This window comes from Dreissena polymorpha, chromosome 16, assembly GCF_020536995.1.
Source record: "Dreissena polymorpha isolate Duluth1 chromosome 16, UMN_Dpol_1.0, whole genome shotgun sequence".
NCBI lineage: Eukaryota > Metazoa > Mollusca > Bivalvia > Myida > Dreissenidae > Dreissena > Dreissena polymorpha.
The window spans coordinates 5,540,606-5,568,520 of NC_068370.1; the positions used below are offsets into that span (position 1 = coordinate 5,540,606).

At 36.7% G+C, this 27,915-nt stretch overlaps 2 protein-coding genes and 1 long non-coding RNA gene across 3 annotated transcripts; 2 read left to right on the forward strand and 1 right to left on the reverse strand.

The window, feature by feature from the left end:
• On the forward strand, positions 1 to 27,031 carry LOC127862899 (putative ferric-chelate reductase 1 homolog). The gene is made up of 15 exons (XM_052402173.1): positions 1 to 200; positions 1,618 to 1,742; positions 2,699 to 2,790; positions 5,009 to 5,312; positions 18,199 to 18,393; positions 19,270 to 19,365; positions 20,258 to 20,411; positions 20,830 to 20,952; positions 21,560 to 21,675; positions 22,193 to 22,279; positions 24,003 to 24,080; positions 24,285 to 24,384; positions 24,891 to 25,037; positions 26,213 to 26,307; positions 26,643 to 27,031. Exons 1-15 carry the CDS (start codon positions 98 to 100, stop codon positions 26,733 to 26,735), a joined length of 1,908 nt encoding a protein of 635 aa, XP_052258133.1. The 5' UTR covers positions 1 to 97; the 3' UTR covers positions 26,736 to 27,031.
• LOC127862908 (uncharacterized) lies at positions 12,084 to 13,409 on the forward strand. The gene is made up of 4 exons (XR_008040849.1): positions 12,084 to 12,197; positions 12,511 to 12,540; positions 12,978 to 13,026; positions 13,274 to 13,409. It is a non-coding gene; the product is annotated as an uncharacterized LOC127862908 (long non-coding RNA).
• On the reverse strand, positions 13,561 to 15,880 carry LOC127862906 (putative nuclease HARBI1). The gene is made up of 2 exons (XM_052402179.1): positions 15,334 to 15,880; positions 13,561 to 13,941 (listed from the first exon to the last, which is right to left on the reverse strand). Exons 1-2 carry the CDS (start codon positions 15,869 to 15,871, stop codon positions 13,832 to 13,834), a joined length of 648 nt encoding a protein of 215 aa, XP_052258139.1. The 5' UTR covers positions 15,872 to 15,880; the 3' UTR covers positions 13,561 to 13,831.
• Positions 27,032 to 27,915: the final 884 nt, after the last annotated feature.

Here is a 27,915-nt window from a genome sequence, read left to right on the forward strand (position 1 = left end):
TTTGCTGGGAGTATGTTTGGCGTTGTTGTCCGTAGCAACGCCCCTTGTCTGGGGTTACAGTTCCGGCTGTCCGTCTTCCGCAAGAGTGTGCTCTTCGATGCTTCCGGGTCACGGAGCACCCGCCAAAACCACGCCTATGCGGTACAGCCTTACTGTCGATGGTGGAACAAGCATCTACACCCCGGGACTTCCGGTTACTCGTAAGTTCAATGCATCAATTTTTTCAACCTTAAACGGAGTTGTTTACGGATTTTCACATTAAAAATACATTCAATGTATATAGTAGCAAATATAAAAATCAATTTTTATCTTAGTCAGGAGTGATATTTCGCTTGTTTTAATATAATATGTTCTTTTTTTAATCAATGTCTTTTTATGTAAAATTGTCATTTCGACAAATTGTGAGCAAGTCCCTTTCAGGTATTACAACATTATTTAAGAAAAGAAAAGTGCTTGACCATACACTGAAGGTTGTCGTATTAACTTTGAAGAGTTCAATATTTTGAATATGTTTGTTACGTCTTAGTTTATTCTACGTATTGGTATATGCCTTTTAATTATGCGCTAAGAATTTCATAAACGCTATGTATATGCTACATTTTTGGTATAAGCTACGTTTGTGTTGTTCGCTCCTTTTTAGTTTATCTTGCGTTTTGGTGTATCCTTCGTCTTGGGCTGTCCGGTTAGCGAAGTGGTTGGTTGGTACACTCGCTTCTCATCAAGACGACCTGGGTTCAATGCCCGTTCCCGGCAGCATGTGTGTTTGGTTGGTGGTAACCATACCGGACAGGTGGGGTTTCTTCCTGGTACTCTAGCTTACCCCCCCCCCCCCCCCACACACACACCAAACAAGACAAGACCACACCAACATTGAACACCTTTCAGTAACAAAGAAATAGCTGGAAATTGCTGCTTTAATTCAAAATTCGTCCCAGCTATCGCGAGTGAAGTAAGTTACCTAGGTAGGGGCCCGGGGGCACACTCCGGATCCACACATAACGTAGCCTCTGGCTCGGGAAGGACCGCATACACTTTGGAATACACTCACATCTTAGTCTTGGTATTTGACTTTTGTTAGTTTTATGCCCGTGTTGGTAATGCTATGTTTTTATTTACTCTAAGATTTGGTTTATACTATGATTTGGTATACTTTGGCGTTTGGTATAGGCTATGTTTTGGTATACTTTGATGTTTGATACATGCTAATTTTTAGGTTTGATATAAGCTATGTTTTGGTATATTTTGATGCTTGGTATATGATTCGTTTTGGTTTACTTTGAGGTTTGGTATGCCTCGTTTTGATATAGGCTATGTTTTGGTATATGCTAAGTTTTGTTTCATGACACATTTTGTTATATGTTATGTTTTGGTGTCCTCGAAGATTTAGTAGTTAATTTGTTTCGGTGTATGCTTCATCTGGTGTATCATACGGGTTTTTGTTTAGTTTTTGACACGTGTATGTGAAGGAATTTCGTTCAATATACTAGACTTTGATTTGAAAAACAGGAAAACAATATCAAAATACATGACTCCATTTTCAGTGAAATATAACACGGCATCATGCTGAACACAAACAAAGAACAATTATACATTGAATTATTGTGCATTGACTTTCAGTCACATTGAGTGGCGGACCATTTGTTGGCTTCGTGGTTAGAGCCTTGACCGGAACCGGAAATGGTGTGTCAGGAATGAATAGCATGAGTCCAAACGTCATAACTAAAGACTGCGGACCTGTAAAGGTGAATTGATTTACATTATGGACAAATATCGGAAATGAACAAACAAAGAATTCATAGTTTGCTTTTGTATTGCGTTAATTACAGGTTCATACTAGCGTGTATCGGTACATCACATGCTCATCTTTGAACTCGTTGCTCAAAGTACAAACTTGTAGTAACTTTCTGTCACATAAATGAAGCATTTAAAATAATTTCAAATGCTGTGCAAACATTTATAACTGTAATTTATACTTTGCGGCATGGTATTTTACAAGCGCGTGCTATTACCGGTAGTCGTTGATACAATTGACGCTATTTTCGGATACTTCAATTTTCGACTTTAAGTTTTCGGACACCTGTATTTTGTGAATATTTTTCGTATCTAAGTTTTCGGACACAAAAAGAAATTATTTTTTTTACGTGTCCGAAAACATAGAGTAATTACGGTAATACGTTTATGGACACTGATGATGATACAAGTGTTGCTGATGATGACGACGATTGTTTTGTTTCTTTTCAAATAATCAATTGTATTATCGATAATACGCGTATGAATACATGATCATAAATATATTATGTGTAAACAGTATATCAAGTATTTGTTTCTTTTTTACATCAAAGCAGAACTGGAATCCACTAACATACGATTTAAATTGCCGATTGAGTGTAATATTTGAAAATCAGCCTCACTCGGCGAAAACCCAGCCTTATGCATGTGCGTAAAGTGTGGTCGCAGAGTAGCCTATGGAGTCCTCACAGGCTAATCTGGGACGACACTTACCGCTTTTATGGAATTGTCCGTTAAAAGGATGTCTCTTCTAAACAAAAATCCAATCTAGGCGGAAAGTGGCGTCCCTGAAAAGCGTGTTCGGACTGCACAGACTGCACAGGCTTATATGTCAATATACGCCACGCTCATCCAATAAGCCCTGTTTCCTAAAGCGCGCTTAAATTTCTATAATTCTTGCTACTTGCAGGACACCGTAACTCACTCCAGCGGCGCCGAAAAGACGACAGTGATGTTCCAATTTACGCCGCCAGTCGGAACGTCCGGCACCATCGAGTTCCAGTCAGTGTCACTATAACTTTCCCAAAATAAGGGGTGACGTGGGAAAATTGGACCAAATGCAAGGGCTTTAAGGCTTGTCCCCGAATAGCGCGTGCAGTCCGCACGTGTTGATTTGGGACGGAGTTTTTGTGGCTACATTTTACTAATGGGCTAAACAAGATTCGCTTAAAACTATATAGATCTACTATTAAAGCGGAAAGTGTCGGCACGCATCTGCTGTATGCGGACGTCCTATGCATTACGCCGAGTTTTCCCATGACATTCGCTATAATATCACTTTAAGTTTACTTATATAACTTGAACAAGTCCAGTTCATCGTTATATATACAAAGCTAACAATATGTAATCAACAAACACACGCATAGCAATGCGAAGGTGGCCAAAATAGTACATAGTAAGGTGTTAAAAATTCACAAAGGCCATTATATTACTCCACGTTTGCATTCAATTCATCAGTTCTCATTTTAAAAGCATTTTTACAATATTTCAATATTAATTGGTAAGATCGTTAGTGTTAGTATTTGTTAACAAAAGTATAACTGTATGCATACTATGTCGGTAATTATAGAATTTGTTGATATGCAGTTTTCTAATATTGGTATAAAGATGACACACTTACAAAATGATACTCGTCGTCCATATTATTCGGGCTACATGTACTACATTTACGTTTGTTTTGGGAATAATTATAATCTCCCAGATTCAATTTTTAACATATGGGACGACAGCGTTCATTTTAAAGTGATATTATGGGCATGTTTTACTGTTGAATTGAGCTGAAAAGAATTAGCAGGTCAAAAGAGTAAGTTAAAATGTGGTTACTGACCAATTATCTGCAACTCATCTTGCTACCAGTTGTTTATAAAAATATATTTTATATTCGATATTTTACGTGACTCACCCAGTCCTGTAAGCCGAAATGATCCGTAAAACAAAATTGTTTCTTTGCGTCGTATAAACGGATTTGCACTAAAACTAAATTTAGGTTCACATTGTACATGCGTGATCAGTTGTCAAACGAAAGTACGGTTGATATCCAAATGCATTATTTTTCTCTTTCTGGGATATTGTTTTAGTATGTTGATGCTGCATTAACAAATATAAGTGTATATGAAGTGAAAACACCTTAAATAAACAACGGTTGCGATAGACACCTATAAACTTTCAGATGCCGATAATATCACTTTAATATAATTTTTCTTAAATTACAGTTTTGTATTAAAATCATTCAAATCGATGTTTCAATTCTGTGTATAATGTTAATGAACTGTATACAGTGAAATCGTTTTGCCACAAGCCTATGAACATATCAATAAGTCTAGTTTTAAATAAAGGAATAAACACATATTACTGCCGAAACATCCATGCATTTTGAATCAGGTCCCGTCTTTTGGTTAACCAATTGTGACATCGTGTTATATTATTCAGCACCGTTTCTCAGATAACATAATTTATAGTACTATATAATATATAATTAGTTTGTTTAATAGTATACAATTTAATACAATATTTATTTTATAATTTGTACATAGCGATATATATTACGGGTATCGCCCTAGTACCCCGAAAACTGATGCATAAGGAGTACTCATTTTGACACCAAGTATACGTAAAATCTATGAACTCATTCAATATCCTCAGCATTTGAAAAACTCCGAACCTCACTACAACCTCACACGCGTAACACAGTTTTGACGTCACATACGAAGTAGTTTGTATAAATGTCCCACCACGTGATAGTACAATACCGGGATAGTTAAAAGATTAAACCATTTCTATGTGCTCATAATAATAAACAATGTGCACGTTTTGTGATTTTGTTCCACCTTTTTTATTATTATTTGATAATATGTAGTACATTTGGGCAGTTAAACTAGTGTAAATCATGGCTGTAAAACATGTTATTCGAGTAGTACATCCATTTATGCGATTAATTGATGAAGAACAATCTTTTTTTTTCGTCTGTACTTGCATAAAGACAAAGTTTTTTTTAAATATTGAATTTCAAAAATGGATATACGATCAATCCACATTAAGAATGGTTTAACGCTTTCTAAATCTGACATATTTATAAACGTGATTGCTTAATATGTGTGCAAATATCTCGGTTTGGATGTTAAGGTAAACTTATAAATAGTTTATTTTTAAATGTTAGATAGAAACAATATACGTAATAATGGTGTTTTAGAAGATGTACTTTTCATGTTTTTCATTCCAGTGTAACAGTTGTACAGGACTACGACATCTACTGGGTGAAGCAGCGAGGACTCACACTAACTCCTACGGAAGCCGGAAGTGGTTCCATAACCACGAAGCAGCCGCCTGTGTCAGTCCCCCAGACGACGGGTGTAAGCTCAACCACAAAGGTGCAGCCAGTTTCGCTCCCGCAGACGACGGTTGTAAGCCAAACCACGCAGCAGAAACCCGTTTCACTCCCCCAGACGACTGTTGTAAGCCCTACTGACATCACGACACTAACACCCTCAACTTCCTCATCCTCAACCTCCTCCTCAACCTCAGAGGTAACGTCTAAAACTGTTGTGAATGTCTCTGCACCTACCGCCCGAGCACATATACCCGCTTTAACTATAGCACCGTCCGCTATTGGATCTGTTCCTAATGCACACAACATATCGCTTGCCCCTAACATCGCTACCGCTTCTAGTCTAAGATTGAACGATTCCAACTCGGTTGGCAATGCAAAACTACAGGTACTCCCGACTGATACACCTCCAATACCCGGTAGGAATGTTAAAGCAGTTGATCCTTTGATTAAGCAAATCGACAATATGTCTAAAGCGAAAAAAGATAATGTCGTTGATAAAACCAAATCTGGCATCAGCGTTATTGGAGCCAAGAAGGGTACGGAGGTTGAAAAGAAAACTGGTGGTACAAACGCAAAAACACGTCCAGAGCATGTTGTTCCCGTCTCCAATATTTACTCCTCCGCGCTCACAATTGAATTGGGGTCGTCCGCAGCGACTCCGACATCTGACCTCACACCGAAGAACAGCGGTGATTTCAATCCAAATGGCTTTAAGGGAAACGTTCAGAGCGTGGTTCCAATCGATGCAGACGCAACTGGTGCCATACAGCCCTCAAATAGAGATATTATTGTTGAGCCTGTAAAGTCGATCATTCCTGAAAAGATAGATTCGGTTAATGACATTGCTAACGTGGGGAATGTCGATGCTATAGTCTCGGAGAATCAGGTAAACTCAAAAAATGGTGATTGGGTAGAGCGCATTGGCAATAGATCATGCGAGGCAGGCCTTTATGATAGAATTTACTAGCAACAGGAGGAACACTACATTTTGAGAAAATTTTACAGAAACGACTATTCTGCAGATATATGGAGCTGTAAAAAGTCCAAAGTCTTGTCGAGCTTATGAATATCTTTTTTATTATCACTTACTGTCTGATTCATTTTCATTTAAAACTTGTTGAACGCTTTGAAAAACTAAGTATGTCCCGTGAAAATTAAATACGTTTATTGACCACAAACATGATAGATTGGCTTATATCCTGTGAACAAAGTCAAAGTCCAATCAAATAAAAAAAATATCATAGTGCAGAATCAACGGGGTTCACAGGGGTTTACATATTGGCTGGACAGAATGTAAACACACCGTTTAGAGCTGTTTTTTTTAAATATCTCAATTTATTGAAAAACATTTGCAAAAATCTTATGTGCATAAAAGACAGTGTTTCTTGCAGTTTTTGCCGATATCTCAATATTTAAGAATAGATCATTGAATACGTCTGAAATCGGTGCCAAAATTTCACGTTGCTTGAGGCATACCATTGTAAATGAATGCGTTACACATCAAATGTTTGGCCAAGAACGCAGGTTTATTAAAGTATTTCTGGTGTATTTCACATTGCAATAAGCAGCACAAAAACTGTATTTTATGCGCTTGTTGAAATTGGTAAGAAAACTAGTTTTACAATTTATTTGAAGAAAAACAATACATACCGGTGTATTTGCAATTCTACATACATTAACGTTCAATAGTGAACCCAACAAAGTCACGTGATCCTGCACTATGATACACAAACAATTCAAGCCAAGTGCGATGTTGCCAACAACGTAGGTGAAATGACGATTCACCGCGTGCTGAAAGCGAATTAAATGACAAACACATGCAAGTATTCCCACGTCATGCAAATGCAAATAAAACATCTCATTTGAGAGACCAGTAGATAAAAAGAAAGAAACAATGACATACTTCATGATGGTGATAGAAATAAACTTAAACATTGGTACCTGCCAGAAGCATGCATTTCGAAAACGAGGTCTAAAACATGCATCATCATGCCGTAAAACAAATGTGGTGGAAAGTCATGCATGTCGACGAATGCATTTGCAATTTACAAAAATAAAAATAAAATTCATACATCCCGACGGCGAAGAATGAATGCGGTGGAAAGCATGCATGTGGACGTAAACAACTGTAGAAAGAATTTAATAATGTGTACCAAACTTTGTTTCGGAAAGAAGTTAATGCATGCAGTAATAGAGTAGAACACAAGAAAGGGCGTAGACATTTTTATTCCGAATGCGTTTTGAGAGTTAATCATTTTAATAGAAAACCGTGCATTACGAATTCGTAGAAAGGTGCCGACTTGTAGCTACTTACAGTGCATGGGAGTCTATATTATACAAGTAATGAATGCATATTAATGCATGTAAACAACACGCGTTTATAGCTAACATACCGCTTATGTCGCAACAAACAGATATGTTCGCCGGATTTGGCGCAAAAACATTAGGAGATAGCGAGAGCAATTTATAAACAAGAATATCAATATGTTAATTCAATGTTGATAAAGCGAGGTGCAGAATGATACAGTGTTCTGAGAAAACTGGGCATAATGCATTTGCGTAAAGTGTCGTCCCAGATTAGCCTGTGCAGTGCTTGCATGACATTTTTCGTTTAAATGAAGTCTCTTCTTAGCAAACATCCAATTTAGGCGGAAAGTGTTGTACCTGATTAGCCTGTGCGGACTGCACAGGCTGATCTGGGACGACACTTTACGCACATGCATTTTGCCCAGTTTTCTCAGAACACGACTCCAGTAACTGTGTACACGTATGATGTTCATTTCTGTCAAACATACCTTTTTAAGCGGACATTTCTTTTGAAAAACAAACAGTTTATGTCGTAAAATATGTAAGCTTTACTATTTCCCAAGAAAATAGGATGCGGTTAAAATGGGCGTACGTTTTGTTGTACGAAATATTGGTGCGGCAAAACCGTCGAACATCTGATCAATTACGTATTGCCTATTCGAGATGCTACGTGTGATCTTAAAACAAATTGAACAAAATGCACAGACTACCACAAGCTTCCTGCAGCCAATTGTATAAACGATGGTTTAAATTAACTGTGGTAATCTGATTACCGCAGTTATTTACATGGTTAGGTTACCACCGTTTATTTTCATTTGTATAAACGATGGTTACTGCGCGGTTACATAACCACTGAAATTTGTATACATACCGCAGTAAAATTACCAACAATGCAATACTAAACATGACGTCATTTTCGCGCAAATTGTCAATTTTACAGACGACGTTTTGAAAAAATGGACTCTGCAAAACGGGCTAAAGCTTTTAGCGAAAGAGAAATTGATGTTATAACGGATTTCATGAAAACAAACATTCATAAGCTTAGAGCGAACCATGGCTCGGGCGGTCCGGGCATGGTTGCTCGAGTAAGAGATATTTGGGTTGAACTATTAGCGGGGGTAAATGCTTGCGGCAACGGCCCCAGGACTCTCCAACAAGTGAAAGAAAAGTGGAGAAATATGGTAAATATAGAATTAGTATGTCTTTTATTATAAATTTACATAAAATAGACGAATTTCCATTTAACGCAGCGTTTTCATTAGGATATTTTGTAGCAGGCTTTTCAGTTATTTGAGGAGGCCAACTTGTGCGAGCATCGAAGTTGCTAGTTGCTTGGGGGGTTCGCTCCCCCTGAATTTTCTTTAAATAAAGGTGCCGAATCGTGGCCTCTGAGCGATTTTGGGCTCATAATGCACATAATTTTGCTCAGTTAAAATAGAGGATATTTATGTCAATGGTAAAGGAAAAATAAAGTCCTCAGTTTACATCAACTCTGCAATTATCAAGATTTTGATAAAAACAAATATACATGTTTATGTATAAAAAAACATTAAAACATGGAACACCAATTCGACTTTTAATAATTAATTTTCCAAAATAAAACAGAGTTTGGTGTGATTCTAATCTAGTTGCTACAAAAATCATCATCCGATGATCCACTATCTGATTCTGGGTCATATTCCTTTGATGCCTGGTTAAGTTTTCGTATGGCTATATCGACAGCTGTCTTAATGATGCTCAGCTCATTATTCCCCTCAGTAGCATCGGTTTGGACCCTAGCATCCACAAGTGTAAGAACTGGTGCTGATGCTGAGGCCCTTGGCTGCTTCGGGGGAATCTTCCGCCGCTCCTTCTTGTCTAGCCACTGCTTGACTGCTGACTTGATAGGCTGCTTGGCTTCAGGACTTAAATAGTCAAATAATCAATATGGAAATGTAGCATGTTTTTTCAGATTGAATTTTACTTTTGAACTTCAATTTAGATAAAATTTTACTTTTGAACTTTATTTTTTTCAAAGAACAGTATAAATGGCCCATTAAATATAGACGACACTGTTCAAGAACATGGATGACCTTAAAATTTTGTCAGAGGCCCCCTGGAAAAGATGCATAAAATTTGGGCATAGATTCTCCTAGCATACCAATTTAAAGAAAAATTTGGCAGTTTGGCAATGCAGATTTTACAACAAAATCGCGCATAGGTTGCCCAAACTGAGGCAATCTTAGGATTTAAATATGTTGCCGAGAAAGCTTCTTTTGGTCAATTGTTTTCCAATACCATTTTGGACAAAGCTAAACATTGCAGTGCCAATTCAATATATTTAGCATTTTAGGCATTGTGCCTAGGCAAACTCCAACCTTAATCATGACGATATCAGGATAGTTTGGGGCTCGAGAGTTTCCTAATGAAAGACTCGCTCTTCTGTAAAATGTGGTTATAAATAAATCCACTTACCGTTCGGAGGCTCAAAACTCCGCGGAGAAACCAAACTTCGGCATGATCGGAACCATCAACAAAAAATTTCGAAAATAAAACCGAAATGTAACAGGAAAGTGCATTCATCCGGAGGTGCCGGATAATGATAAACGTTAAAAAAACTTTAATAAAATAACTTCAACAGCGAACTATCGGTCTTACTCGAAACACAAAAGAAAAAGTCATTTCTTTTTCTTTTTTAGACATGTTGACATTGTCAGTTCGTGACCTTTAATCAAAGTCGTACACTCATGTTATTCGCTTCGCGATTGGACAATTATAACAAAGCGACCAATGAGAAAGCAGTTAACATATATCGGTTACGGTTGTTTACTTCCGTTTCAAACAGTTAATAAATGAATACTAAATATCTTGCACCTGCGTGCACAGGCAGCAGTATCATAAATTTGCCCCCCCCCCCTCCGAGCTTACCCCAGGGGTTCCAGATTGTTAAATATACACCTGTTGTGTATGGTTTGACTTTTCAACAACGAATATTGACAAAAATACACAGTATGAAAAAATAACCCTCATATATGTATTATATATACACAAGGTATGAAACGCACTATATGCCTATTGCTGAAAGATTGTGGAACACTGGACGTGACCTTTTTCATCGAAAACACACATGTTCCCATGCAGTTGCCGACAAAATGCAACTGGATTCCTTAAAAGACAGTAAAAGCAACGTGATTACACAAATAACCGTTCTCCTGCTCCGCTAATAAATTTAATATTCAATTAAATTTGACTTTCTCGCTATATGTCACTCGGTGTTTCATCTACACATGTACACCATTTTAATTTTATAACGCGTCATCTGGTTGGTTGTTTTCATTGTGTTGACCAATGATATGGCGTTTTAGAATCGAGCATTCGATCGACAAAATATGACAGCAAAACACAGACATGTAGCGAGAAAGTCGAATTTAATTGAATATTAAAGTTATTAGCCGAGAAGGAGATCGGTTAGAAGTGTAATCTCGTTGCTTTTACTGTCTTTTAACGAATCCAGTTGCATTTTGTCGGCAACTGCATGGGAACATGTGTGTATTCGGTGAAAAAGGTCACGTCCAGTGTTCCACAATCTTTCAGCAATAGGCATATTGTACGTTTCATACCTTGTGTATATATAATACATATACGAGGGTTATTTTTTATACTGTGTATTTTTGTCAATATTCGTTGTTGAAAAGTCAAACCATACATAATAGGTGTACATTTAACAATCTGGAACCCCTGGGGTAAGCTCGGGGGGGGGGGGTAGGGTCCCGGGGGGGGGGCAAATTTATGATACTGCTGCCTGTGCCTGCGTGAACATTTGCCGATTTTTTAAAGATTTTTTTTCTCGAATTTGAACCGGCCCAAATAACATTTGAGGCGGTCAAATCGGCCGCCGGCCGCCTCCTAATGAAAACGCTGTAACGAGTGAAAGTGATTAAACTGTTGACAAAATTAAGCAATGAGGGATATATATATTTTGCCCGGGAGTGGCTGCCTTAGTTAAAACACGTTGTTTTTTTACAATTCATAGATACACAATTCACATAGAAATGCCAGAATATATAAGAATTTTAATAGGCAAAATGAAATGTATCCATTTGCTATATTTATTTTAGACAAAAAATGCGAAATCCGAGGTTTCTAGAGAGCGAAACCATGCTGCCGCTACGGGGGGAGGACCGCCACTGCCCGAGATGTCACAAACCTCGCAGGCGGTGGCGAGTCTATTCGCCACCTCGGCCTCGTTTCACGGCATAGTGGAGGACGCAGATACCGTCATCGGTTTGTTCAATATTGTTTTAAGATTAACGTTATACACATGAAAGATATTTCCGATATTTCATCTTCATACGTCAATATGTTTAAGATACCCAAATATAATCAATACCAGTATGAAAAATAATCGAATAAATTTAACGATTTCGTTTCTTACCTTGTGCTATTAATTATCCATTGATGATTGTCACTTAAACATTAGATCCTTTCCAATCATTTTCGAAACAAAATCAGTTACACTCTTATCACATTCACGCATTAATCTAAATTAAATCCAAATCGTTGTAGCGGTAACTCCTCCATCGCCGAATTTCCTGGGGCTGCCCATGATGGATTTTCTTACCAACATGGGCATCCCAGATCCCTTCGGTGTGGCGGAAACCGGTGAAGACAGTAAGTACATACACTTAAAAGCTCAATGCTTTAACGTTCAAGCACCGAAATTCGACTGTCCACTTCAACATCCACACACTGAATGACGTTGACTTTACACAGCGACTGTTCCAAAAATGTTTGGGTGAACTCAATTTTTATGCTTTTGACATGTGCTTTGTGTAAATAAAAAAAAATTCCTTTTAATTATATCAAAGGTGCACAAATATTCAACACTTATACGTTTGATGCATACATATGTTTCAAAATGCGGTTTTGGTAAGTTCCATGCTATTCATATGAATGTGTGTATTTTATTCTTCGCAAAATTTACCCGTGTTATTAATGAGCGATTCCAAAAAGACACCGTGTTGTTTCAATGTGTATGGGTCCAATGAGGGGAAACTATTGTCTTTATTTTTCATAATATATAAAGATTTGTTTAATTTAATTTCCAGATAAGTCGAAAACCAAGGAAAAAACTACCGGTAAGTTCTTTCATCAAAATTACTAAAATTCTATAAAGTAATAGATTCTATGTACGAAATAATTATTTTTTATTTGTAAATTTTAACAGTGCCAATAGTATTTATTGAAATGAATTGTATACATTATGAAATGTAATGCTACTATTACAAATACTTATAGCAGTACCACTAACATTACAAGTGCTAACACTACCACTACTATGCTAGTGTTACTTCTAGTGCTACTACTTCTACAACCACTGCTACTTCTTATGCTAAGTACTAATACTACTTCTACTGCTACTACTAATATATACTTACGAAACTACTACTTTTACTACTACTACTACCACGTACACCACCACCACAACCACCACATTTTCTTCTTTTTTCCCTCTTTTATTCAGTTAAATAACTTAAAATAATAATATATTCGAATATTTGTTGTTCAATTCTAGCAACATCTGTTCCATCAGCCTCAACAGCCAGTGACAGAAGCAGAAAGAGGTATTAATTGGAATATGTAAACTTGAGTACTATATTTATTGATAAATCAAGACTATTCTTTTTGTTAGATTATTTTTTTAATTGGCAAGTTCATGAAATGTAAATGCTTGATATTATCATGTTTTTTTTAACCTTCAATTTCATAAAAAAAATTGTACATTAAAATGTACTACCAATTACTTGTTCTTAGTGACACACTTTTTTAACTTTTTTCTTTTGGACATATTTTTTAACATTGTTCTTTAAGGACTCTCAAAGATGCCCAACTAGAGGCCCTGGAAAGCCTATCAGAGATGAGCAGGGCGGGGGCAGAATGTTTTAGGAAAGTGGCCCGTCTTGCAGACTTTCTCATTGCTAAATTAGAAAAAAAATAAAAAATTATTCTTGTTAATGTTATTTTACTGTTGAATCTGTTTCTTTCGTTCATTGATTTGTTAATAACAACAACAGTTAATACAATATTATTTATTTTACTGAATATGTTAATGTATTTTCACAATGTTAATTGCAATAAATATTTCATTTTCCTTTACAAATGTGTTATTGTTTAGAAACAATGCAAAGCTTGGATTGCACATAAATTGCACTGTTTATTTATAAAATTAATAAACACAAAGAAAAAAAAAGGCATTAAAATGTAAACAAGAATAGCAAATGTATGTGATATTTTAAAATTGAACTTATTATAACAAAAAAAACATAATGGAAAACACTTAAACATCAAACAAAATACTGTTCAATCAGTCTATTTCTCACACCACGTCCGTCCATGGGTCCGTCAAAGTTCTGTATGTCTGGTTGTTCGTCAAGGTCGTCTTGAACATCCGGGTTCGGTTCCCCCCACATCCGTCTCATGTTGTGCAGTACAGCGCACACCAACACTATCCTGGTAACCTTTGCAGGCTTCATTCTTATCTGAAAATTGCCATAATTATTTGAAATTAATAATTAAATACTAATTATAACAAGCTTGTAAAGTTCCCTAAAGAAAATGGTTTTAAAAAAATGAGCTAAACATTTTATTCAGTGTATCATACTTAATTATCATTGAATTAGGAATCTCAGGATTGTTATTTTGTAACATTAAGCTAAGGAATTTAATGTGAATTTTAATTTTAAATAATTAACAGATAACAAAATTAACAATATTTTAATGATTAATAATGATTACATGTATAATGATTATGTATTTGATTTGCAATTTGTAAATATGTAACTTAAGACTTTTGAACATTGAAATCTATTGTGAAATTTAATGGATGTTCTACTATTACTGCATTTGATTCACAATAGATGAGCTATTTTTAGAGATTTATCTTCAGATAAATAACAAAAAGGAATATAAACTATTATTAATTAAATGATGTTTTAATGACAGGCAGCTTTGAAGCAGTCTTAAATGTTAGTATTCTTTTAGAAAACAAATAATTAAGTTTATATTTCTATCAACATAAATTTAACTTTTTGTGTTCTTAAAACATACAAAACTCAATGATTATATTGCTTTACATGCACTTGTCTGTGACCAATAATAATCTGTGTTCATTTATGATGTAATATTTCTCATTAACATGTTTGTAAAACAGATTAGATACTGGGCTAAAATTTTACAGTGATAAAACTTATAAAATGTTTAATTTCTTTCTCTTGTGATTGAAAAAAAATTCTTGTTCAAAGACAAAAAAAGTTATTACAATTTTCAATGAATATTTTTTTCCTAATTTAAATATTATTTGTTGCATACATCAAATGAATTATAATTCAATTTTTAAGTAGACATTGTCTTACTTAATACACATTTTCAATATAAACATCGTGTATAAATTTACCTCCAATAATAATAAAATAACAAACTATCAAACTAAAGCGCAGCTTTCAATATTTAAACATTTTACATATGGGTAAAAAAAGCTTTTGCAAGAGTTACCCCGTAGGGAACCTCATTGTCAAAAATTACAATGTACACGAACTGTGTAGTACATGTATTATGCATTCAGAGAAAACTGAGTGGATTTAGCTAGTTTTCACACGTTAAGTCGCAGATACGGTCGCATTTTTATAGAAAAGATAACGGAGTTAAATAAACGTGGATGTGCACATGGACAGCAATCATTTATGTTTAAATTTAATAAAGTATGATGCGATTATTTCGTTTTATGATGTATTGTTTAATATCTTAAGACGAAATACTTGCATTGTGAACATCATTGAAATAATGAAATATGAATTACGTGTTTTGGATAAAATGCCATGGATTTAAAAATTAATGCAGTTTTTCCTGGAGATCAATAACACAAATAGGCTTACCGTTTCTGTCACAAGTTGCCTGTACGTTGATCGAATGATAATGTTTCCTGTTGACGTACGCTGCTTCGTCGGGCTGCCCGGGTGAAAGAAGACGGATGTGGGTTCCGTCTATACAACCAATGACGGAAGGGAATCCCCGAACCCGGAAGAAGTCATTAGTCGCTCGGCGTCGGTCTTCGTCGCTGGTCGGAAATTTAATGAAACGGTCCTTCAGTCCGAAAATAGCGTCAACGACAGCGGTAATAACCCGAGAAACAGTAGCTATGTCAACGCCGAAGGTGTCGCCGATAACCTGAAGAAAATTCCCAGTAGCCAAGAATCGAAGAGTTATAAGTAACTGCTGTCGTGTTGACAGAGACCTGTTTCGTCGCGTCTGTCGTCGTAAAATAGGGTCCAAGAGGTCGACAAGTCTGTCTAGGCTCTGGGCAGAAAACCTATACCTTCGGCGCAGTTCGTCGTCATCAAGTCCATTCGTTTGTAAGTCAATTCGTCGAAACCGTCGCTGTTGTCTGTGTCTAAAATAGAGAACGTCCGCCATGTTGGTCAGTAGTCCGTGTGGTAACCAGCATCTAACACAGCTCGTAGAGGTGGGTTAAAAATAACCGCGGTAATAGGGTGGTTAACGTCAACGTCGTTTTTTATACAAACCGCCGAGACGCGGTTACCACAACGGTAACCACGATTTTGCGGTAACCTTGTGGTTAAATTGTTTATACAATTGGCTGCTGGTATACATGGTGACTAATCTAACCGAATATATGTACTAACCACATATTTGTGTTTCATGTATTTGTTATCTTCACATACTTACAAATTAATCATAACAATTCAACTCCGAGTCATGTATGATGAAGGATACACGCTCAGTTCGTAATCAATCAACTTTAATAAGATTACATTTTTAACATAGTAAAACAATTACAGTTTGGTGAAGACAAAACGTTTTAGTGACATTTTACATGTTAATGTAATTATCATCACAAATGTATATATATGTTATATGTCATCATAAAAGTACATTGATAAATATCGAACTTAACATTATAAGCGCATGCACTATTTTAGAGTATTTATAAGCAGATTTAATACTACAACAATAAGTAATTTAAAAATAACACCAACGACATGCGAATCAAGTACAAAAATAAGGTGTGTTTCTTAAGACACATAGTACGGCAAGCTGTTCGACGCATAATCCCAAGAAACTAGGTTTCTCATGAGAACCTAGGTTTTCAGAATGAGAACCTAGGTTCTCGCGTGAAGATTGCACATGGCTTCAAGAACCCAAGTTTTCAAATGAGAACTTAGGTTTTCACGAGAACCTAGGTTCTCATTTGAAAACCTAGGTACTCATCAGAACCTAGGTTTTCAAAATTACGCGTCGGACGGCGTAAACTTGCTCGTTTGGAATACGGGACCCATATTATTCAGGGCGCATGATCAATGGGGTTCACATATGATTACACACGGGCTGGACAGAATGAAAACACGCCGTTAAGAACTTTATTTTTGCAGATATCTCAAGTTATTGAAATATGTTTGCAAAGTCTTTTGTGCATAAGTTTTTCTCTCAGTGTTGCCGATATCTAACGATTGAATAATACATTGTTACACATTATCAATAGAGATAAAACTTTTATTTATACCATAATGATTGCTTACTTTATCACAGACATACTTAAAATAGAAAACTGTACCGTACAGTCGTTTGAGGCCCGAACAAGGGAACTGAATATCTGAAACTCATTTAATGCTGTAACAATGTATTATGTAACGATTGATCTGAATTTGTTTCAATTTTTAGTCTCAAAATAATATTTACAATTAAAGGTGTATTTCATAAACAGTTACTTTTTTATTAACAATGTGGACCGATTACTTTACTAATTTTATTCCTCGAGAAGTTTCCTACAGGGTTCGTTGAATATTACTTAGCATTGTCTGAACATTGTTCAAAAAATGTTCGTGGGGAGTAACATTCACTGTTCCACTTCTATTGCTTATCATTCTACACATATGCCGCCAGCGTTTAACAAGCCATAAGAGACTGGAGGTTAATTATGGCAAGCGGTTCGACGCATAATCCCAAGAAACTAGGTTTCTCATGAGAACCTAGGTTCTCACGAGAAACTAGGATTATGAAATCCCAAGAAACCAGGTTTCTCATGAGAACCTAGGTTCTCATGAGATCCTAGGTTCTCATGAGAACCTAGGTTTTCATTAGAACCTAGGTTCTCATTTGAAAACCTTAGTTTACGCTTGAGAACCTATGTTCTCATGAGAAACTAGGTTTTTCATGAGAACCTGTGTTCTCATAGACACATAGAACTTAGGTTCTCATGAGAACCTAGCTTCTCAATCTGAGAACTTAAGTTCTCGTTTGGCATCCTAGGTTTTCACAAGAACATAGGTTCTCATTTGAAAACCTTGGTTCTCAGAATGAGAACCTAGGTTCTCATTCTGAGAACCTAGGTTCTCATGAGAAACCTAGTTTCTTGGGATTATGCGTCGAACCGCTTGCCATAACATAGCCAAAACAACTAGATTGGCAAAAAGGCAATAATTTAAACGATAGCTCTACATGAGCCTCTTTCTGAAAAAAATGGACATAATGTATGAGCGAAAAATGTCATCCCATATTGGCCTGTGCAGTCCACAGAGGCTTCCAGAAACGACACTTTTCGCCTTAACTGGATTTTCGTTTAGAAAAGACTTCATGCAAAAATCCATAAAAGCGGAAAGGGTCGCCCCTGATTAGACAGTGCGGACAGCACATGTCTATATGAGATGACACTTTACGAACAAGCATTACACCCAGTTTCCCGGAAAGCGGTTCATATGACGCAATTAATTCTCCCATTTCAGACGGGTACGATACCCAATGACCCCGCGTGTGGCATCACCAAGGGTTGTTTCCAGCAATGCACGGGAGACACCTGCTCCTACCTGGTCACATGGCAGGACCTTGGAACAGGAGTGAGGTTCGAACTCTACGGCAAGCCGGGTACCGGATCATCAGAGGCATACCTAGCGCTGGGCTTATCAGCGGACAAAAGAATGGTGAGTGAATGATGTAAGGGTTTCATTTCTTGTGCTTGCAAAGTATTAAATCCATAAATGAGTAGTTACAATAACGTCTGAAAAATACGCTCCATATTTTTGTTCCAGCATTCAAAAGGTTTTTGAATACATATGCATTTGACCAGACATTTTCTTCAGGCAGTCAGCGTCATTTAAGACTTGTGCACAAATTTGGTGTTTTTTGAAGTTATTTCAAAATGCTTTTTCGGTGAATAAAAACAGCGCAATAGAAGTAGCGCCAGTATAATAAAAGGAAAATAATTTTAGGAAAAAACGGTTTCCCAACCTGGGCCGGACCAGTGACCTTAGAATTAAAAGAATATCGTCTGAACCACTTTCCGGACTGTTACAACGTGATATTAATGTTATACTTCATATACGCCATCAATGTGTCACAAAATATTCAGAAAGCAAAAGCCGTTTCGCGTTTGTAACGCTTTATAGTTTTCATAATTTCAAATGATTACTCATAAAGGAAAGAGCATATTAAGTATGAGTCTCCGTCAAAAGCTTTGTTTTTTGCTCACTGATGTATAGTGTTATTTTTATTTCTTAAATCTATACACAAGTTTGATAACTTTCATTTCGAGAATCTTTGAAAAGATCGCTTTAAAGGCGAGTTTATTATATCTTTAAAAATCAAAATACATAAAACGTTGATGAAAAATACAAATTAAAATAAAATTTCAGAAGAAATGGTATCAAACGGTAAACGAAATTTAAATTGTATCCCATTAAAAAAAATGTTTGTGTGTACAGTAGAAAACTCATTCATCAAAGAAATGTACGCTTTTGGAAAATATGCTATAAATTTCGGTCATATAAAAAGATACAGTTGCGTAACTATGGTAACAGGGTGACGACAGTGTAACAGAGTGCGTGGCAAGCAACGGAGACATTCGTGTGTTCAACTCCTACAACCGTGGATATGGCAACAACCGGCTCAACCCGGTAAGTGGGGCTCAGATGGTCGTTGTCGCTCAGGTCCTACTTTTAAGTACCACGGTAGCCTTAAGTATACTAAATTTACCGCGGGTACGAACAACACGCTTAAAGGCACCTGGTCATACACCATGGTACTTTTTAGAATAGTTTCCGTGTCGCGGGTACTTTGTAGTAATACGTAATAGTACCCGGGATAAATAGTACCCGTGCCTACCGAGCGAGCGTAAGTGAGTGAACTGTTTTCCTGTAAGGGTTTTCCTACTAAGAAAAGTGTAAATTATTGGTAGAAAATAGCAGTGTCTGTGCGATATCAAAAGAGATACGAGTTGTTGCTTGTTGTTTAATCTTTATAAACAATCTTTGAACAGTATGATCTGGAACCAAACATCATGTGAACTATAAAAGTATGAATACAATTGCGTGAATGAGAAAACACGATGCAAGTACACAATATTACTGTGCGAGAACGCAATATTTGATTTTGTGATTTCAATGAATAATATAGCGTATTTGTATCATGTTCTCGCAATCTCGACCTTGTTATCCGGTGGTCGAATATACGAAAGGCACAACAATAAGTGGCCTTAAAACAATACCATAAGAACGCGTGTTTTCAGCATTGAAACTCAACAAATCATAGCCTAGTTCTGGGAAATCTGGGCTTAATGCATGTGTGTAACGTGTCATCCCTGATTAGCCTGTACATTCCGCACTGGATAATCAGGGAAGACACTTCCGCTTTTATGATTTTTTGTTTGTTTAAAGGAACTACCTTCTCAACGAAAATCAGTCAAAGAGGACAGCGTCGTCTCTGATAAGCATTATGCAGACAGTCACATTTCAACGAACGAGGCTCAATATAATTCGTAGATGCTATATTCCTGGTATATTCTTTCAGCCTCAGCTCGGTTTGGCAAATTTCCGGGGAGGCTATCAGAACGGCGTTCTGTGGTGTGCGTTTACAAGACAGAAGAGCGGGAACGTCCAATCGGAAATGTTCGATTTAAACCAGGACTGGTACTTGATGCTGGCCAAGGGATCGGCCGTCCCAGGTAAGAATTTAAAACCAGACCCCCCCCCCCCCCCCCCCCGTCAATAAAGGCGTAATGCTTTTCAAGATATTGGTGCATATTTTAACGGTGCAAATATTAATGCTGAAATATTTACAGGTGAATCACGGGCATTTGGAGAAAGTTATATCAAATAATGTGAGTAAGCACGTTCGTCGTGAACATATTGATGAATGGCCAACCGAAAATCTATAAATACAAACATATTTAATGACCGATCTTTATGTCAATCTTTCGCGAACAATATAGTAATTATTGTTTTAAATTATTAAAACTTTACATTTCTACAATAATTGCATCTATGTACATTTATATATATGTTATGTATTTACGGCCACATATTGCGAATCATATAATGCGTTATAATATATCATGACATACTAGCCTACCCGTGTCACAGGTTACATCCTGACCATGCATTCGACGGTCAACTTACCGCCGGTGTCGGCATCCCAGGTAGATTTCCAGTCGGCGACGGTGCAACAGGGCGTCCACATTAAGTATCCGCTGGTGAAGGCCCATGGTACGTACAGCAATGTGACAATTATTATATTCAATTTTTATAACATAAACTTAGCTGGTATTGCCATTCCGAATAAGCCAGTGAAAATTGTATTGTTGTCTTAAAATATTACTGTGCTCTGTGAGCGATAATCAAATAAATTTCATCAAGACTTACAAGAAAATACGCGTTAACCAGTAAAAAAACAAAACAAATCCGATTCTATTAGGGCCCTCAGTACGGTTTTCTTTTTGTAAAATAACGTGTATGTGTCTCGTTCTGGGGAAATGGTGTTTAATGCATCTGCGTAATGTGCCGTCCCAGATTAGCTTTGGACTACACAGGCTAATCTGGGACAACAATTTACGCACGTGCGTTAAGCCCCGTTTTCCTAGAGGTCGGCTCATTTACATTTAGTAGCGACAATGCGTTCATTTAACCCATTTATGCCCAGCGTCTAGAAAAATGGATCTGCGCTGTTTGCTTAAAGGAATTTCTGTAAGAGATATTCTAAATATAGAAATATATATGCAAGACATCCATACTTTTAGAAATAAATTGATCCAATTTAGAAGGATGGGAGAGTCCACTAGGCATGAATGGGTAAAACGTGCACTGATTTTCCTAGGGATCCTGATGATCATTGCCTGGGTGTTGTGTGTAGGCGTAGGGATACTGGCCGCCCGCTACTACAAGAATGTCTGGGCCGACAAGACCTTCCTCGGGCTGAAAATATGGTTCCAGGTAAATCATCTGAAGCGATACAATGTCACTAAAGGATTTCTGACGATACCTTTCATCTAGTCATTTAATTCCCAACTTTAATTTCCTTATACTTACCAAAGTGGTACAAATGCATGGCATTTAATACCGAATTGTTAAACTGGTAAATACAGGTTTTTCTGAGATACCCATGATTCAAACGTAAGTACGTGCCATGTGTAAAAGTCGATTAAACACTAAGCACATACCCGAATGTATAAGGTATACCGAATACGGTATTCTACAGGACCTCATAGGTTACTTAAATTATAACTTTGAAACCAGTTGCGATTCTCGCAACTTATATTAGTGCGTATTTTCTTATATTTTCTCCATTTACGAGTACTTTAAGAAACTGCTATAATTATTACAGAAAAAAAACACGCTGCTATATATTACTTGTCAATTAATATTTTAAACAAAGCATGATTAGAAAGTTAATCATCCCAGTGCTTAAGTGTTGTCAAGCTTATTAAAATACCCATGATTATATTCGCAGATTCATCGCGCCTGCATGGTGTCTGCCTTTGTTTTGAACTCTATCGCCTTCATCATCATCTTTTCGTTTGTGAAAGGATACAGCGAGGTGAGTAGACGCCGTCTATTATATGTGATGACTATGACGCCGCCTTTTATATGTGATGACTGACGCCGCCTATTATATATGATGACTAACGCCGCCTTTTATATGTGATGACTGACGCCGCCCTTTATATGTGATGACTGACGCCGCCTTTTATATGTGATGACTGACACCTTCTTTTATATGTGATGACTGACGCCGCCTTTTATATGTGATGAGTTACGCCGCATTTTATATGTGATGACTGACGCCGCCTTTGAGTTTGATATGTGATGACTAACGCCGCCTTTTATATGTGATGACTGACGCATTCTAATATATGTGATGACTATGACGACGCCTTTTATATGTGATGACTGACGCCGCCTTTTATATGTGATGACTGACGCCATCTATTATATGTGAAGACTGATGCCGTCTATGATATGTGATGAACGACGCCGCCAATTATATGTGATGACTGACCCCGCTTATTATATGTGATGACTATGACGCCGTCTATTATATGTGATGACTATGACGCCGCCTATTATATGTGATGACTGACCCCCGCCAATTATATGTGATGACTGACCCGCCTATTATATGTGATGACTGACGCCACCTATTATATGTGATGACTGACCCCGCCTTTTATATGTGATGACTGACGCCGCCTATAATATGTGATGACTGACGCTGCCTATAATATGTCATGACTGACCCCGCTTATTATATGTCATGACTGACCCCGCCTATTATATGTCATGACTGACCCCGCCAATTATATGTCATGACTGACCCCGCCTATTATATGTGATGACTGACCCCGCCTATTATATGTGATGACTGACACCGCCTATAATATGTGATGACTGACGCCGCCTATAATATGTCATGACTGACCCCGCCTATTATATGTGATGACTGACGCCGCCTTTTATATGTGATGACTGACGCCGTCTATTATATGTGAATACTGACGCCGTATATTATATATGATGAATGACGCCGCCAATTATATGTGATATCTGACCCCGCATAGTATATGTGATGACTATGACGCCGTCTATTATATGTGATGACTATGACGCCGCCTATTATATGTGATGACTGACCCCGCCTATTATATGTGATGACTTACCCGCCTATTGTATGCGATGGCTATGACGCCGCCTATTATATGTGATAACTGACCCACCTGTTGTATGTGATGACTATGACGCCACCTATTATATGTGATAACTGACCCACCTGTTGTATGTGATGACTATGACGCCGCCTATTATATGTGATGACTTACCCGCCTATTGTATGTGATGACTATGACGCCGCCTAATATATGTGATAACTGACCCGCTTGTTGTATGTGATGACTGACGCCGCCTTTTATATGTGATGACTGATGTCGCCATTATGTGTTAGCTGACGCCGCCTATTATATGTGACGACTGACGCCACCTATAACATTTGATGATTGACGCCGCCTATTATATGTGATGACTGACGCCTCATGTTATATGTGATGACTGACTTTTTTTTTATATGTGATGACTGACGCCGCCTATAATTTGTGATGACTTACGCCGCCTATTATTTGTGATGACTTACGCCGCCTATTATATGTGATGACTATTTCACTACCCAAAATTTTTCGTTATAACAGATATGTATACCATAGTCTTTGAACTTTTGTTTTCTTTCAACATATTTATGCGAATTACGAACATATTCCCTTTATTTTCAGATTAATATTCAGGGAAAGCAATACCTGGCCTCGCATCCAGTTTTGGGAATAATTGTGACCGCTTTGTGTGTCATTAACGTAAGTATAACAGTTATATTTCATTAATAAAAGATATAAACGGTTTAATAATGCAAATACTGGCTGAAGACAATGTCTTAACTATTAATTAGGATAAAGCGATTCGAATGTGTGAAATATGGCCAACAGTCAATTCAGTATGTGTTATCCATAATTACAATATTTAAAGGATTCGTATTTAGGAAACATCGCTTTGTTTTCTAGCCGCTGATGTCGCTAGTTCGACCGGCCCCTGACCACAAAAACAGACCCATATTTAATTGGGCGCATTGGGGAGTCGGCATGTGTGCATATATTCTTTCAGGTAAGAAGTGTGGCTTTATCAAAAGCAAAACATACCTTGTCTTTTTGCTGTTAACTTCGCCCTCTTCAAAACACAATTAAAATACAAAGTTTATGCACATATTTTACATGTAATTTAATCAAGAAGTTTCGGCGGATCATGCTCGGAAGGGACTTATTCTGGACAATACTATAAATAAACTGTACATGGTTGACCATTGCTCTGGGTTTCATAACTTCATGATTGTTGCGTACTGTCATATAGAAAAACTGATACGTGAACTTTGACGTCATTTTGTCGCTTTAAAGTCTCAGGGCGTCATTGGAAAGCGTGCACAAATGCGTGCAAGGAATATTGGTGATGAGATTTGTTTATGGATTTTTTTTATTGCAACATATTAAATAAATCCATCTCGCAGTCAGGTTTATTCAAAATAAAGAAAGATACAAAAATTATATTGGTTTTGTTCACACTTTCGTTATCAGATCGCATCGTTATCTCCCATGTATTGTGAGTTTGTGTTGCAGCCATTACGATATGTTTCGGCTTCCAACTTCCGAAGTCATCCACGCCGACGTATGCCGTCTACATCATGATCGTCTACGTCATTTACGTCATTATATTTGACGTCATATTTGAGATGACTGAATGCTTCAGCAGACGACAAAAGAAAGGTACGTCTAAAAAATCCTTTTTCTAATTTGTGATTTAGTTTGAATTATGTTTGGTGTTTCGTCTTAAATTATGATATTAACAACACTATCGCCTTATTTGTAAGTTCATATTAAATTATATATATATATATATATATATATATATATATATATATATATATATATATATATATATATATATATATATACAGGCTAATAATATGACATTTATTTACTTGTAGACTATATTCCATTGCAACAGTCTGAAATCAATCGTGTCTGCAAACTATTTATATGTTTACCGGTATTCTTGAATTCATATGTAGATTTATATCACAATTTTAACTGTATGTGTTTCCGTGTGTTGCATAATATGAAATAATTTTTAATTCCGCTTACATCATCTACGCAGATATATCCAACAGTGCTGACGTATTATCATTATAGCTAGCGGTTTGAAACTTATATGCCAATAGTAACCTACATTGTGTATATTATGATAATTCGACTTAGTGCAATGTTTCAAAATCCGTCTCATTCTTACTTTTTGACGATGCTGCGAAGCATCGTCTAAGTTACCATACCATGAAAAAATTCTTCACAATGGCGACCTATGTAAAAGACCGAGCCAGTCCGATTGAGATAGCTCGATTTTTTCTAATCGGCATACCTCGCTGATTATCATTGATAAAGGTATAAGAAGCTCAGCTATAAATCGGACAGCATATTCTGGGAAAAAGATTTAATAATAGTTTGAAAACGTTAATTTTAAATCAGTTATATTCAATCCATTATATGTTTATAGATCAATGAAATAACTATGCCTTTTCTGTATTGTATTTGACATTTGTCGTGATTCAGTAACTACTACTTCCCCGTACCCCCAATTTTTCGTACCCTACATTTTTCGTACCCATTTTTTTCGTACCCAAATTTTTGCTCGCACCCAAAATGTCTGTCCTACTTAATTTTTTTTCCTACCCCAATTTTTTTTCGTAACCGAATATTTTTTCGTACCCAATTTTTTTTGGCATAATTTTGTACCAAAAATTTTCGTACCCATTTTTTTTCCTACCCAAAATTTTCGTACCCACATACACAATTGTGGTGATGTAGATAAACTTAAATAGATGCTTTCATATCAATCCTCTTCAACAGCATCGTCACACCAGTACTGTCAGTACTTTGATTTTCAGTGGAGGCTGGTGGAATGGAAATGAGCAACAAGAATGGAACCGACAATGGAAATGTACCCAACGGAAAATCGTCTAGCAAGGATCAAATGCGAAAAGTAAGTTGTTTATCGTTGAAATAGCCGGGATGTTGCTTACAAATAGTCGTCCATCGAAGACCCGGGCAAAATCAACAACAACATGGAATGCTTTTGTACATTTATTTATGTGCACCTCTTACTAACATCAGCGGAGAACAGGACAATTTATTCCCAAAATCATTAGATATCTTAGTGTAATAATTAAACTAAATTGTTAACATCCTAACTCCCTGTCTACGGCAATAAATCCTAATTGACATGATGTTTAGTTTAATTGAAATTCAAAGCATTTCAAATTAATAATATCAGTTTGAGGCTTTCATGCTTGACAAACATCTCTTCTACATTTATAGATGGACAAAATCAAGACCTTCCTGCTAGTTCTACACATCGCGGTTACGGGAGCGTTCGCCCTGGTGCTGGCGCTAGTGGTCGGACTCAACTGATGTTCCTACGTAGATACATAGAGACGCGTTCTGGAAAAACTGGGCTTACTGCATGTGCGTCAAGAGTCCCATATTAGCATGTGTAGTACGCATGTGGTAATCAGGGACAACACTTTCCGTCTACACGTGATTTTCGTTTAGAAGATATCTCGTTTAAGCGTAAAACTTCATACAACGGACTACACAGGCAAATCTGGGACTACACATCACGCACATTTCCTTGAACGACGCTCCTTAAATTAACTGAAATACGTGCTCATGACATATTAATACAATTGAGCCGTGTTCTGTAAAAAGGGGGTTTAGTGCATATTGCGTAAAGTGCCGTCCCAGATTAGCCTGTGTAGTCCGCATAAGCTAATCAGGGACGGCACTTTTCGCCAAAACTTGTTTCTTTCTCAGAAGAGACTATCTTTCAACAGAAAAAACAATAAAAGCGGAAAGTGGCGTCCCTGATTAGCCTGTGTGGACTTAATAGGCTAATCTGAGACGACACTTTACGCACATGCATTTAACCCCCTTTTCATAGAGCACGGTCCAATTATATTCGTTTAAATCAATTAATATGCTAATTTAGACCCGCGGCAAGCTATAGATAAACGTTGCTGATTTCATGTGTTACTCTTATAATTGGGATCACACATTATAGTTTTTAAAATCCTATTTATTTGCAATGACATTTATATTTTCGTCAGTTTTGGGATGTTTCCATTTGCATCGTGGTGATGGTATGACGAATCTCTTGCTTATGCAACTGGTTCTACAATGTGTTTGAATGCTTGTAATATAATGTGGTATGGTCAATTTTTTTTATAAAGTAAAATGTGTTGATTGGGGTAAAATAATAATATTATTTATATGAAGAAGCCAGCGCCGTTGTTAAATGGAATTTTACCACTTGTACATGTATATAAAACAGAAATAATGTCACAAAGAACATAAGTTGCTTTATTGAAACAGTTATTGGTGTGCTTGATTTGTAAATATACGTTGATATTATTATTTCTTTTTTTATTTCTGTTATATTGTTGTAGAAATATTTTGGGACATTTTGTGATAAACAGGAATAATTTTATACATTAAATTATAGAGTTTATGTTTTTATCGACACGTCATAATAATTAAGAATATTATTCTTTATTTAAATGTACGCAATCATATACATATAAGAACACTATTT

What these genes read in the sequence shown, in the direction of transcription:
- LOC127862899 (XM_052402173.1), top strand. Translation starts at nt 98, where the DNA reads ATGCTTCCGGGTCACGGAGCACCCGCCAAAACCACGCCTATGCGGTAC. An exon ending in AAGACTGCGGACCTGTAAAG is followed by an intron (nt 1,743 to 2,698) that starts GTGAATTGATTT and finishes TGCTACTTGCAG; the next exon opens with GACACCGTAACTCACTCCAG. An exon ending in GGCTGAAAATATGGTTCCAG is followed by an intron (nt 21,676 to 22,192) that starts GTAAATCATCTG and finishes TTATATTCGCAG; the next exon opens with ATTCATCGCGCCTGCATGGT.
- LOC127862906 (XM_052402179.1), bottom strand. Translation starts at nt 15,871, where the DNA reads ATGGCGGACGTTCTCTATTTTAGACACAGACAACAGCGACGGTTTCGA. An exon ending in GGCAACTTGTGACAGAAACG is followed by an intron (nt 13,942 to 15,333) that starts GTAAGCCTATTT and finishes GGCAATTTTCAG; the next exon opens with ATAAGAATGAAGCCTGCAAA.